This window comes from Dermacentor albipictus, chromosome 10, assembly GCF_038994185.2.
Source record: "Dermacentor albipictus isolate Rhodes 1998 colony chromosome 10, USDA_Dalb.pri_finalv2, whole genome shotgun sequence".
NCBI lineage: Eukaryota > Metazoa > Arthropoda > Arachnida > Ixodida > Ixodidae > Dermacentor > Dermacentor albipictus.
Window position 1 is genome coordinate 90,495,177 of NC_091830.1, and position 14,987 is coordinate 90,510,163.

Here is a 14,987-nt window from a genome sequence, read left to right on the forward strand (position 1 = left end):
CCATGTTATAGTAGGTCGCCACCGCGGAGAGAGGGGAGCATTAGCATTTGCTTAATGTTTCTTCTGAGGTCGCAAGAGCTCGCGGAAGCGCACAAGAACAGCTAGCTGGAACGACTCAACTCACACCCACAGGGAGATTAGTACTCCGACAACTGAACCACAGTGACACATAGGTCCCAGACACGGACAAGAAAGAGCGAATCCCACTGGGCGTTCTAGAGTGCATTTGCATCGCACGTATCCCGCGCAAAATGCATCCTATATACCGCAAGGTTAGAAGACAAGCTAGAGCCAACGCCATCAAACGAAGTTTCAAGCACGACCTGAATGCCCGCTACACGGACGCGGGCAAGTATCCGCATTGAAACGCGTACGCTCTGAGCGTCGTAGACTCCCGAGGCTGCAAGCTAGCATTGGCAACCATCAAGGCACGCAACCCGTAAACGGCTGGAGAAAGAAGCGGCAATCGCTCTCGCCACCACCACGTGCACAGATGCAGCGGTTACATTCACCGACTCTGAAGCCGCCTGTAGACACTACTTGAGCGGTCGTATCTCACCCGATGCACTCAACATACTAAGAGGACGAAGCACTCCGCTCCCGTACACCTGCGTAACGTAAGTACCCGGACACGAAGGACTAGAGGGGAACAAAGCGGCCAACGTCGCTACCCGCAAGAACGTCAGCCGGGCTCCCCTCTCCTCATACGCTCTCCGACCCGGGGCAGAAGAGGCGGAGGCCGTACCCGCCAACTACACGGCCATAATGCAACATTACAGGCTCGAGCGTCGAGTGTACCCTCTACCACAGCCTAAACTTAAGCTCGGTAGACAAGAAAGCCTGATCCTTAGACACTTGCAATGTAATGCGTACACTCACGGAACAATAATGCATCGCCTGTACCCGACGCCCCGCGGTTACCCCTGCCCACTTTGAAACGTACCCGACTCCCTGGCACACTTGCTCTTGGAATGCCAGTGGAAGGAAGGCAGCGAAATGCATCCAGAAACGGACACAAAATGAGCACAAGAAGGTAACCCATTCGAAGCGTGGATGCCAAGCTAACACTCAGGGACTTGGAAGACCAACAACCCGTCGCCAGGGCCAAGAGGGCAGTCGAAGTTAGAGGGTTCCTGGACTAAGGAGCCTTCTCACCTTAGGGTGATACCGGGCCTCGCTCCGGACACTGTTTCATATAACAAACGTTTCTTTCTCTGTCTCTTCTGAGGTTAGATGAGAACAGCTGAAAAAGAGGGGTATTGGGTAGAGCGCACCCAGTCATTCACTCACAGATAGGCCTCATGTGGCCGCGCAAGGTTGCGGTGCGATGCAAAGGGTCGAAACGCTATACCTGTCTTTCGAGTCACCGCAACGGCACTGCACCAGGTAAGGGGAGGCATGGGGCAAGAGTGGAGGCTGGAAAAGAACAGCCGGGCGCAAGCACTGTCATAGGCGAAAAATTCCAATGAGGAACGCGCCCCACAATCCGGGAAGCGAGAGACACGGGTGAGAACCGTACAGCCAAGCGACGCGGAGACGTAGGAGAGGAGAGCCGTGGATCACGTGCGAGGCGGCAAGGAGCGCCTACCGCCAGCACCACGGCAGTGCCACGACAGCGGGAGAAGTGGCGTTGACGGTAGCGCCGAGAGTCACCGCAATGGCACGGCGCGCAGGAAGGCGGCGAGGGGATGGGCGAGAACACGGTATCCGGCTTTGGAGGACAAGGAGAGAGCAAGAATCGCGCCGCGCGCGAGAGATGGCAGTAGGAGCGAGCGAAGCTAGGGCAGCGTTGACTTTGGATACGGCGTGGTCGACGGCTACGCGAAACGCAGGAACGGGCGCCAAAGAGCTGAGCTCTAACATGTATGTACTGATTTGCAAGCATGCACCAGCGGTCTGAACTAAAAGTTGCAAATTATATATGCAATGGAGGGTTTGGAGCATACAGTGCCTACTGCGTTAGATGACCCAACAGCGTCTTTTGTTTCGTTTGGCGCAAATATTTCTCAAATTTATTTAGCTAGCTCTTATTACGTCAGATAATCCGTAAAGCCTAAATGCAAATGATTTAAGAGATATCTAAATATGACCGACGACAGCCTTCAAAGCCATCTTAGTGCAGTGCGCTCCTGTTTCAGGACAAATAAAGATACACCGCAAAATTGAAGCACTACTATTTGACAGCGCATCCACTTTCCAGGTATTGCTGATCTCTAAAGCTTAATCATCTTCAGATACGATTAGGTTATCACTCTGGTGAGTAGTGCGCACTGCAAGGTAAATATACGTGGTAGCGAAGCTTCCATAGGCGCCCATACGTTCAAAACATAGCGGTCCATCGGCGGTTCATGGGGCTTAGCACCATCTGTATGTGGTGGGAACACTTCCAGCGGAAGAAAAAATAATGTGACGCCATGTCCGTTAAAAGCAGAAGTGACGTCATTTTGCTTTCGAAGGCGCGAAATTTGTTTTGCTGGCCTGCTTTTGGAGCTATATATTCAAGTGCCCCGCCATTCGACTTGATGGGTGTTTCGAGCTTTCAGCACGGAAAGCGATGGAGGAAAAGCAAGCCGTACGATTGTCGAAATATCACCCCTGCAAAGAACATACTCTCTTCGGAGGCCGACGAAAGCTTTGGGTGTAGAGTGCTGCTGATCCTATCGTCGGACGCCAAGTTCATCGGCCGGCGCAGTCGCACGAAAACAACTGCACAATTATCTGGCGGTCGTAACTCACTACTTTTGACTTAATGGATTATGAAGCAATGAAGCTAACCGCGTCACCAAATTTAAACAAATTTCGACAAGCAAGAAAGCACAAATTGTGAGGGAGCCGTATTTCAACAGGTGAACTTTACGAGTGCGACCTTTTGCCCATTTCAAGACATTGCGGATGATAATGGCTTCAACGCCCCCTGTAACGATGGGCGCCGAAAATAAATGCCTTTATTAATAATAATAAAATTCAATAAACTTGTATTTTCTTAACTCGTCACGAATATATAAAATTGACCAGGAATTTTATTTTAGTTGAATGAATCTAACTGTTTCTCGCTTGAATTAAACCACGCTTTTTTCTTTCCCAATGTTTGTTCCCTCCAAACATAGTCGCGCTTCAATCGCTGCTTACAAACCCCCCTTGCTCATGTCGGTGACAATCTGTACTAAACCGCTTTTCGCCCGAAGCTTCGCGACCTCTTTGGATCGACCTTGCGCATTACTCAGAGCATTCTCTTATATAAAACATATACCTGCATAATCACAATACAACGTATTGACACGTGAAATTTCGCATTTGAGAGTATATCGCAATAGTCGGTGATTTTTTTTAATTTGACCTCCGTAAATGGTTCGCCTGGATCATTTGACTAACTAGTTGGTAGCACGTTTTCCAGAGAATGTTGCTTAGTTATGCATATCATTACAGCACTGTGTGGTGTACTTCTTGTTTGCGAATTTCGATGATTTCCAAAAAATCCTGATACATATATTTTCCGAATAAAATTAGTTTTGCGATAAAAGTACGGTAAACTGAACTGGGGAGCAAGAGCCGGGCCCCATCTGATCATACGTCGAAAAATTCTAACGAAGATGACAGATGGAAACCCAACAAATAGGTTTGTAATGCCAGTAACATGTCATTGGAGGAAAAGCGAACAGTGTATTGAATGTTTTCAATACCAGTGAAACAAATCCTGACTAACTTAGTTTTGCATGCCTCGATTGGACATAATATAGGACTTTAAGACCTGTGGTGTCAGGTTGTCCGTCCTCCGGTGACCGACAACCGCAGGTCTTATAATTGTATGTGCCTCCTGTTTGCTTTATCACTTCAGTTTCTGTGAACAGCTTGGCCATTCTTAGCTGCGACACACGTTACTAGCACCACAGTCGTCAAGACACACCCCATCCCCTGCTGATGTTGCGTGTCGCCTTGGACTTTTAGGAACCCCTTGTCGAAGTGTTGTTTTTACTATTCCAACTAAACTGCTATTTTTTTCATATCAGTAGACTAAGTAGTTCTGCGGAAAGATTTTGTTGCCTCTTCACTACAACCGTTTTTATTCTAACATGTTCTTTACATAAAATACAGCCATGAGGACCTCCATATGGTTTTCTCCCAAAACGCCCAGTGTACTACATGAAGTATACCATTGTAGCGTAATGAAGAATCGAGAGCACATCATGAAACTTTCACAATGCTAACGTTAAAAAATTAGGTGGAGGTCATCTCATCATGACTGTCTACGCTAATGCGCTTAGCATTGAAAAAAAAAAGATATTGCCGCGACCGAAACGCTCGCCATATGAGGCCTGTACTTCAGTGAGACTCACCTGCGGCATCCTCTGTGCGACTGGCACCTCCTCGGCTCTTTTGGTACCTCCTTTGGCAACTCCTCGGCGTTTGCGCCAGCGAGTGGTTACATGCCGAGAAAAGCATCTTGCATAAACCGGGCTTTTCTCTCGCGCATCTTTCTGCACACGCTGACCCATTTCGTGGCGCCGCATAAGCCTGCGCGTCAGCTCCCATACTTTTGCCGGTATCTTTGTTTGTAAGCTTGGTTGTAGCCGTGTCAAACTCTTTCACGTTAACTTTGGTAACTGCGTAGTCTCTAGGGTAATGGGAGGAGCATCCAAATACTGTGCTTAGGCGACCGAGTTTAAAACTAACGGTCGGACCAACTTGGATCGGTGGGTATCTGCCGCTCTTTACTGAACCATGTGGTCACCAGCTGGGGTCATGGGTACATGTCACAGAATACTAGCCGCTCCTCGTTAAAAGTTTACGAGGGCAACTTGAGACACGGGTGACGCGCAAACTTCGTTGTGTTGTCCCTACGCGGTCCTCCGCACGAGCTGGAAGAGCTTGAGATAAGCCCGGCTATAATAAACGCTTGATACGTGACGCCTTTCGGCGGTGGTGCGTCGCTGCCTTGCTTCTAATCCCATAATTATCGACAGTCATCCTTGCATGGTTTCCGCCTGGATTTTAGAAGTTATCTAGGTGAATGTAAATTTTTAGCGAGGGGCTTTCTGATGTCTGCACTTGGTTATTTTCAAACTTTAGATAACAATTGTCTATATAGTGCATCGGTTGATTATGCATGCACAAACGCAGTGTGTGCGACGACGAAAAAGGCTCCTGCTGTACTGATGTGCCCCGGGTATCATCTGCAACGTAAACATGGAAATGCTGCTGCCGGCTGTGTGTCACGACATCTGAGTCAGAACATATACTCGTATGCAACATTATTTTAAAATTTCCACACCTGCGCTATCAGAGCCATGGTTTCCCACACATGGAAGGATTGAGGTTGTAAACATAACCCTTTTCTGAAATGAATGCCGCCAAAAGTCAGAAAACTATAGAAAGTAACGCAGAACTTCATGCAATAAGCGATCACAATTAGCTGATGCGCGTTCACCCTTCTAGTCGGGCTTTCTTTTTTATTTCGCAGAAATAATAGAGTATATTTCTGCTTTGAATAACCTACCTGATATATAAGGCACGGACTCAAAAAATTTGGAGGATTTCGAGAAATGAGCGAGCCCAGTATTTAAAGCAGGCTAGGTAATTATACTGCGGTCATGTTCTCTGTTAAAAAAAGAAATAACAGAAATCCAGCCATGCTACGTGGTTTATGCACAACGAAAGCCGGAAGTGCGCAATACCCAGGTAGCACAAAAGAGATGCGTAACGTTTTCGTAGTGTTTATTCAAGACAATAAAAAATTGGAGGACGCTTAAGCTTCGCCTTCAAGAGTGGGACGCGACAGCGTTCCCGTCGACCCGCCAAGGGGACAATGCGCTACGGCACAGCAATCACTTACGATGCGCCCCGCATCGGACTTAGCGCCCACCTATCACGCGGTGAGCGTCGAGCAACGCAGCGTTCGGCGCGGCAACGAAACGTGCGCCTGAGCGAACGAAACGAACCAAAGAACTCGGTGTCTCGGAGGGGAAACGATCTATGCCAGCCAAACGTCGTGATCGGCACGGGCAGAGAGATAGATAGTAATCTAAACCGGGAGCACGGCGAAGCGTCGTCAGGGGAGAGGGAGTCCCGCGACGCGCCTGGCAGCGGTCCCAATGCGCGCGCGGCGCGCCTCCTGTCGGGGCAGCGCCGTACATTGAGAGGAGGGGGTCTTCTGTGTTTGCCGCAAGATGGCTCTGCGTGTGCGGAAAGCGCAGAAGAAATGCAGCGGAAACGCACTTCGCAACTCGTGTAATTGTGACTTCTGTACGTTACATGTTCATAATTACCGATATACACCGCAGTATAACTTTCCACGGCTCGTTTCGAAGGCAACACCGCATTCACTAGAGGCGCGTTTGCACCGCTTGGAAGCATCGAACTCGTGGCTGAGTGGTAGCGTCTCCGTCTCACACTCCGGAGACCCGGGTTCGATTCCCACCGGGCCAATCTTGGAAGTTGCTTTTTATTTATGAAGCGCCTGCCGTGATTTATCGCTCACGGTCAACGCCGCAAACGTCGACACCCGACGCCGACGACACCGGCTTTTCTGCGACACGAGCTCCTTAACGCTATCGCGTTAAAACGGGTTAAAGAAGACACGAATGAGAGAACTTCGGCGGGAAAACGTCGTATATCTCCGCTAATGTCCGGCTTAATTACTTTCTTGAGACGATCTAGAACAGGTCTGCAAGACGTATTCGAAAAGCTGGTCTAGAAATAGGATTGGGAAAGACACAACTAATCCCGTTGCCAAAACCATTCGTAACCAATTTCGAAACGTTTTCAGGACATTATCAAAAAGCTGGTCTAGAAGCGGTCTTGAAAGGTTTACGATCATCTGAAGCTAATTTTCGCGGGTGAGGGGCGCGATCAGACATCGTTGTTCAAAACATGCGTTTAGTTTCGCCTCAGTTGACTGGCCTATGCCGCGCAGACGTCGTCAGCCGCACCCGTTGGCACGGCCTAGGCCAATCGCGTGAGGTGAAACTGATCGGGCGTTTCGAACAACGATCCCCAATCGCCCCACAGATGAGTAGAAGCGTCGGTGTTGACTGTAAGAGCCATGGCGCAGTGCCAAGCACTGTTCCCCGCATGGTCGGCGCATCTTCTACCAAGTAGCACGAAAATGAGCCTGTTAGGAATAATAAATCCTTAATACCGCCTTAATAAACTGCGATGCTTACAACCACAATGGGAATGACATCCTGCAAAGAACAAATGACCACGTCTTGGCAGGTGGCCAGACCAAGCCCTTCATGCCAAGAGTGATGAAATGAGAACATTGTGACAAAGCGAAAACACTTTATTAAAATGTAATGCTTATGCAAGGTTCGAACAAACTGTGTGAGAAATGCAAATAGAAGTAAAAGTACATCAACAATGACAAAATTCGCAGAAAGGATTCGTAATGAACTCGAAAGTGAACATTCACTAGCACAAAAACAATATAAACAAACACTAGCACAAACAAACAAAATAAAGAAAACAAACAATTCCGATATTCATATTTAGGAATAATGACTATGCGATACTTAGAGCGAATTGAATATAAGGGCTGATTTGATTCTTTATAGAAAAGTTCCGTTTAATTGCACACCCCTGCGACAGAGCAAATTATTGACTACAAAGCGCATTTGTAATAGAAAGCAGCAAAAGCCTGCGCACATGAGCTAAATAGGCATACAATTTCGTCGCCCGCTAGGCACAGGTCTATGCTGCGGGGCGTAAATCGTTGGAATGTAAGCGTGATTCAGTGCACACCTCTATATTTCTGTGTAGGGAACTAAAGGGTGCCCGTCTATGGGCGCATTAGCGGCAGGTTTTGCAGAGCTGTTTCGGTATATTACCATTGATCGTGAAGGGACATTTGTGAAGTATCGATCAGAAGTTTCCAGAATAGTGGGGGATTTTTCCGCTGGGTGGGCGTGTTTCTTCGGCTTTGCTGGGTTAACAATAAAGGTCCGAATTCTACTGAAAATAAAGCACCACATTTTCGTGAGCCCTGTGTACAGTAGCTGCGTTCATTAAAAAAAATGCTGCAGAAGATACTCCCGTCATTGCATTCCAAAACTCGCCCTTCTACGCCACCCCCCCCTCCAAGCACGAGGACACACACACAAAAGGAATCATAAGGATGATGTGCGCCCTTGAATTCGTTATTTATATGCAAAATCCAGGCTTTTGCAGCCGAGTAGGAGATCGTGCCGCGATGCGTGTGAGGCTCGCCCTGGGAAAGCCTTTGTCCGGTTACTGGGGTAAGCTCTTGACGAATAGGTCCAATCTGTAGACGATGAACACCTGTAGTAAATGTAAGAACAAACGTTACGGCCGTGTCAACACGCTTGCTGGAATGTTAATCGCATTCTTAATTTCGTTTACATATAAAAAAATGTTAACCCTACAGCCACACCACGCAAGCGATATTGTGCGCATTCTACAACCTCAGAAGTTTTCCGTCATTTGGCTTCTTATTAATGAGCACGTAAGTGTTCGCGTTCTGCACGGCATTTTGCAGAGTAGTGAACGCTTTCCTACCCGGAAACACGAAGAGATTTCCTAGCACGTGACAGACGCAACCACGGAGGTCACTCATTGCAGAATCAATGTGCTTATTGCATTTTTTTTACACTATGACTCATCATGGTGCATTTTTATCGGCCAAACGTCCCTGCTTTTGCTGCCGCATTACGAGGGGAAAACACTAAATATCCACAATGCGATAGGAAATCGGCTGCACGTTGTAGAGAAAAGAGACCCATGAGAAGCTTCAGCCTCTCTGACTTTCCGCTTGACGTTCTTTGTTGCTGTGTGGCACACCCTACAGGCCACATACTTGATGGTAAGCTTGCGAGTTCTTTTCCTCCTCTGTGAATCGATGTTTTTTTCGGTACAAATACCTCAGCACTCTCCCAGGCCATCTACTTTCTTCCATGTTCCACAGTCGTTCTTCATAATAAATTTTCCTATGAGCTTACCTCACTTCAAAACCTCTCAAGCCCATATCACCCTGCACCGCTTCATATGTAGCCTTTCCGTGAGCGCCCAATGCGAGGCGTCCCACTGACCGACCTACGTGAACCACCCAGATTTTTGAACCCCAAACCAAGGCCTTCTATTTGGACCTATAAAGTTACTGAACAAGTGGAATTTCTCTAGTGAAATGCGTAGAAAAATCATAAAATACGACTAACACCCAACCTACAGATATGATAGCGTAGGATTGTAATTTGAATATACGAGAAAAGAGATTTATATTACGCGAAAACTCAAACAACCCCCTTTTCCAGCGTTACTGCCTTATATTGACCGGCTACAGCGTCCAACATTTGCGCGCAGGTGCGTGAATATTTTGGAGGCCACCAATAATTTTTCTTTGCCAAGTTACCAGAGTTGTAAACTTGAGTTTCATTTTCGGAAAATTTGCGCTTTTTCTAAATTTTTAGTAAACAATTGACCAACTAAAGAAAAAATAGGAAAGAAACAGTCAATAGAATTTGTTTTTGTTTTAAACTCAACAAACCACGTCAAGTTTGGAGCAGTGATTGCGGACAACAAAGAATTATCCTTTTATGAGTATTTAGGCAGGAGCACCCAAGCTAAAGCTTCCTTTTAAACGCGACGCTTAGGCGTCCTCCAAATTTTTCTGTCAGCTTTGAGGCCTGTGCGTGTTTCGAGGGTGTGCGCACAGGCCTCTGCGCCCTTTCGTGCGTGTGTTTTTCTAACTGTGTGTATGTGTGTATGCGTATGCATGTGCGGTGTATGTGCGGGTTCAAACAAGCATGTGCAGTGAGTGAGTGAGTGAGTGAGTGAGTGAGTGAGTGAGTGAGTGAGTGAGTGAGTGAGTGAGTGAGTGAGTGAGTGAGTGAGTGAGTGAGTGAGTGAGTGAGTGAGTGAGTGAGTGAGTGAGTGAGTGAGTAGGTGCGCCTTTGTATACGTGTTCTTGCGTGCGCGTACTTCCTTGTGTGGGTGTGTCTGTGCGATTGTGTGTTGCGCGAGCATGCGTACGTGCAGGTCTATGGGCGTTCGTGTTTTCATGTGTACTTGCCCGTAAGTGTTTACGATCATCTCTCTGTGTGTATTTTTGTGTACCTTCACGAGCGTGTGGTTGTGAGTGTGTATGTTCGTGTGTGTGTGCGTGTCAGTAACTACGTGTATGTTTGTGCATGTGTACGGATGTGCGAGCTCAAATACGCAGTCCTACGTGCGTGTTTTTGTCCATGTGCGTGCCTGTGTGAGAGCGCGTTTGTGCAAGTCCATGTGTGTGTGCGCGTACAGATGTGTGTGGGTGTTTTTGCGTGCACGTGTTTATGTGTTCGTGCTTGTATGCAGGTACCTGTATATGTGCGTGCGTATATCTCTGTGCGTGTGCGCGTATGTAGGTTATACATTCAGTGGAGCTGACATTTACATCCATGAATCCTCTTCAAAATTGACACAATTGCTGCGAAGAAAAACCATCTATCCGTTCACGTGCGTTTAGATAATTTCTCCTTAATAAACCTTACCTTTTAAAGGCGTAATGTTCTGTTGCAGCATTCTTAAGAATATATTAGGAAATCGAAAACCGCTTTTGCCTCATTCCGACCTATGAATATTTTTTCCCGGGCAAACGTGGATGGTTTCGCCAAAAATACGACGGATGACATACATGCTTCAAGGGCGGCGCGGTGGAGATATGAACAAATATGGTGCCGGCAGCGACCGTGTTTTCAATCTCAAAGACTGGTTTCGTATCGAGGAGCCGCAACGCTCAGTGGCTGAGCCCGCACGCGCGCTGTCACAACGCTGGCGTGATGGGGAGCGGCAGGATCGGCCAGTGAATTCCCAGTCTTGCTCTATCTTGTTGCAACGCGCACGACAAACGCTACCAGCCATCTTGGCTCGCCTAAATTTTTCACCCACCTCAGTTTGAGTCTAAGACAGGGAGCCCAGGACGCTGGCCCCTCTACCCCTTGCTCGGGGGACAAGGCGGCGAGAATATACAGGTACCATCGTTTTTGGCTCACCCTCGCCCCCATGACATGCGAATTTCGGCAGCAATATTATTGGGCTTGGAATTTCGACGGAACCGAACAGTGACGTTGAAAACTCGCCTGGAGTGTTTCTTTGCGATCACATAAGACTAGCACCCTGAAAATGGTTTTCAATGGATGGAACTAAAAATAGCCTTATGTAGGATCAAGCGGCGGAACCAGGTATTTAGGGATGTTAAAGTCAGTGCTAAGCGACTTCTCCACACAAAGTTTGCACCAACACACGAAAGAAAAAAGTGGGGCCTTGGCACGACTGAAATTTGATTTCGCCTATAATTCAGTCTATATTTCATACGGGTAGCATGTAAGGATGTCACTTGTGTATTTGGTTACGTCATTCTTGTAGCCTAGTGCCCATGCACCCTTAAAAGCACGCGAAAGACACTTCCCGCACCGCACTACCCTGTGTCCCCGATGCAGCCTACCGAATAATGTTTGTGTGTGTGTGTGTGTGTGTGTTATGGTATCGAACGTGCGAGCTGATTTCCTATTTTTTCTTTCTGAGCGAACAAAAAAATTGATGTAATTGAAATCTTTATATGGGTGGCCGATTGCGTGTGCCTGTTACCTTTGTTCGGGTAAAAAAGCAAACGCATTTTCGCCCAGAAATAACGCATTGATTGCGATAGTAGATTAGGAGACAGCTCGTAGACATTCGATTACTACGTGCACTAACAAGCGTATGGCGTCAGCGCACAGGTGCAAACACGAACATATCACACCCGACGCACGCGGACACTCGTTGTCAAAACGCCGCTGTGAGCAACCCGACAGCAGCAGCGAACGAGGGAAGCTGGTGCAGTCTACCGCTTCAACGCAACAGCGGCGGCCAAGCGCGAACATAGGCATGAACCATGTCCAGATCGTGACTATTGCACTGGCTAAGCCAAGTGAACCCAACATTATCGGCGCTAAGGTGCACTTTAATAGTCGCACTCAATCTCATTCGTAGAGTCTTTTTCCCTTAGCACTTTCGTAATATGGTTGCGCTTCCGTGCGTTTATTTAGAGCTCCTAACATATTCCACAAGTTCATGTTTGAACGCTCTTTTATTTACGCTCTCGTTTCTTTATGGTTATTGTGGACGTACCAATACTGAAACACTTTCAAGTCGAACTGAAGCAGTCGAGTGTTGAACGAACCCTGCATCTTGCGTTACCATATCGTCATCGTATTTTTACGTAAATAGGCCGGCCGATGTCGTTTTCTCCATGGTGTAAGTTTTCTACATGATTTAAGCCGCACAGCTGACACAAAAAAGAAGCGGCTACGTCTCTCTCAGAAAAAGAAAAATGCTTTATTATTGCTGGTATTTTAGTTCATTTCCAATATCCTAGTTCAACGGCGTGCTCTATGACGTTGCATAGCGTTGTGAAAACGCAATTTGTATTCAGAACCAGTGACGTCATATTAGAGTTAGGCTACATGCGGACATCATCGTCTGAACTTGTTTCGCACTGCTATAGAGACTGGCCGCCCTAAAAAGGCGAGGAGGAAATAAGAATCGTAATTTAAACCCTGATATAACATGTACACACAGGTCAGTTTAATGAATTGCGATCCGGCGCTTAAAAGCATTAGGTAAAAAGTTAATAGTGGGACTTTCGTGTATTACCCCTACTATTTTGACGCATTATCCTGCCTTTGAGGTCCGCTGCACCATACATCACGGCACCGAAGAAACGAAACCGTAGTTGTGAGGAAGGGGTGTGGGTGTAGAGAAGGATAACTACGCCGAATGACGGCAAGTATGTTCAAGTATGGAAAATTTGTTTGTGCGAAATAAATATGGCCGAAGCTGTATTGTGTATCGTTATGTAAATTACCTATGAGTGACAACAGAAGATGTGCATCCTAAATTCGATCACAAAGGTATCAGTAACTTTGGAAAAACAACATTTATTCATATGGAAAAGCAATTAACCGTTTCGCGTAAGCTGGCAAAAACAGTTTCTGTCTTGATACTTGCAAACAAAAGACGTCATTCAGGCTCACAGTATCAAACTTCTTGAGAGCGGTGCCGCACCACTACGGGGACTTGTACAGTGGAAAGCTTAGCATCAAGGCTTAAAAACGTCAAACGCATGATTTTTCGGTGACGTGGGATGACCAATGTACCAGCAAGCATAAATATCTCTTAAGTGAGATGATGTTGTAGGGCACAAGCGGACAGTGTTTTTTGAACTGTGTCGTTTAATGACAGTGTTTGCAGCGAATTACTTATTCTGCCGCTGGAAAACACTGTAACAGCGTAGTGCGCATGTTTTGCCACTGATCTTTCAGAAGGGAGTGTGACAGCATCCTCAAATATGCACACAAAAAGAGAAACTCCATGGGTGATATGCCTGACAGCTTTTTAGAATGCGTGGTGTATTTCAGGTACATTCTTGGGGGAACATTAACGCTGATTCTATCTGTTGTTTATGTGTCCACCGAGCACTACTTAATAAAAAAATTAAAAAATTGAAAAAAAGAACACGTGCGCGAAGACAATAGCGCAGTGGATTTTAGAACTTGAGCGAGCACTATCGATTACGCCGGAACATTCAGTGAGTCACGCATAAACAGCACCGAACGCAATCAGCACGGAAGCTATGCAGGAGACACAGAGTACTGCGACCGCCTAAACGCATCATGCGGACGCGTGTACGTCGACTGGCTCCTCAGTCGCTCTTCCCACTGACATGCTGTCCCATATAGCGGCACCACCATGAAGCTCGCCATTGGCGCTTGTGTGAATGTATAATTAGAGAATCTTTTCTGGATGTGTGTGACGGAGGTTCGATTCCGCTCGATACCGGATAATTTTAAAGAATCCATTTGTTAATTCAGAATGGCACTTACCCAGCGACATACATCCAGTGACCCAGGATAGTATAAAGACGCTCATTAAAGATCAGCACGCACCGAATGTCATGCACCGAGTGAGCAAAGTTGGTCCGACGATTGGTCCCGAACCAGCTTCCCTGAGGACAGCAGCTCAGCACTTTACCCAATTGCCCGTGGGACCCACATTACCCTGCGTGCCCAAGTTGGCTGGAAAAGTTGGATACTGAGTCCACCGGATCCTTATGTGCGCACAAAGCACCCAGACATGTTAATCGTGTTAACTATATCTCCCAAAGACGTTATTTGTGCAGGCGAGTGTACTGTGAACGCCAATGGTGTTCCCTGCAACGCAAGGTCTCTCCTTAAAGGAGACGGCATTGTATGGAATGTGGAAGGCCTCGGTGTTATTTCTCTACGCAATAGCAGCCGTGTCGCTCAGTGGCACAGTATTGTCCGCTGATGCGACCGGTGTTAGCGCTTACCGTCCAGACAATAAATGTTGTATGGTTGCAGCCGTTCTGTCCTAGTGTTAAGCAGGCAGGCTTTCCCACAAGGAGCTACGCAGCTATCACAGAATGCCATCTCTAGCGCACTTCAGCTGGGAAATCGGTAGAGTCACTAAACTAACATTCATTTTTCTAGATGTTGACTTACCCTCGCTTATTATTACAAATTACATCTGCCGTGGCGGCTGAGTAGTTACGCATTTGTGCTGCCGAGCTTAAGATCACGGGTTAGGACGCGCTTTCCAACTGCAGAGACGCATAGCTCTATTTTGGGACCTTAAACGTCGCAAGTCAATATATGTATCCAAGACTAACTCTTCCGACTGAAAGCAAGAACTATATCTGTAAATCTTGTATGCTGTTTGCTACCAGAATGCGCGCTTGATGAGCATACCGGAGTTTGTGCAAATGCTTGGTGAATGTTTCGTCTCGTGTGTGTGAAATTGCGCACTGTGGCTATTTCGTTACAGGGCTTTGAAAACTCCGCGCTGGGCTATGGCACAAGCGTACAGCCTTTGAAAAGCGTGGCGGACTACCGCGGCGTGGTAGTGATCGTGGGAAACTTTTTGAACAAGCAATGTGATTTTCTGGCGTTGATGTATCATATGGTGCTAAGCCGCCTAATTTCGGTGTAGTCCTAAAT

At 47.0% G+C, this 14,987-nt stretch overlaps 1 protein-coding gene across 16 annotated transcripts in view; it reads right to left on the reverse strand.

Moving 5' to 3' along the window:
* Positions 1-8,114: 8,114 nt before the first annotated feature.
* Positions 8,115-14,987, reverse strand: part of LOC139050997 (uncharacterized) — a 124,505-nt gene continuing 117,632 nt past the window's right edge. For all 16 annotated transcript variants that reach the window (XR_011509186.1, XR_011509185.1, XM_070527945.1 and 13 more), the window contains one exon: positions 8,115-8,274. Coding sequence is in view for 12 of the 16 variants with exons in the window: in XM_070527945.1 (XP_070384046.1) it covers positions 8,224-8,274 (51 nt within the window). In the remaining 4 variants the exon portion in view is untranslated. The remainder of the gene's footprint in view (positions 8,275-14,987) is intronic.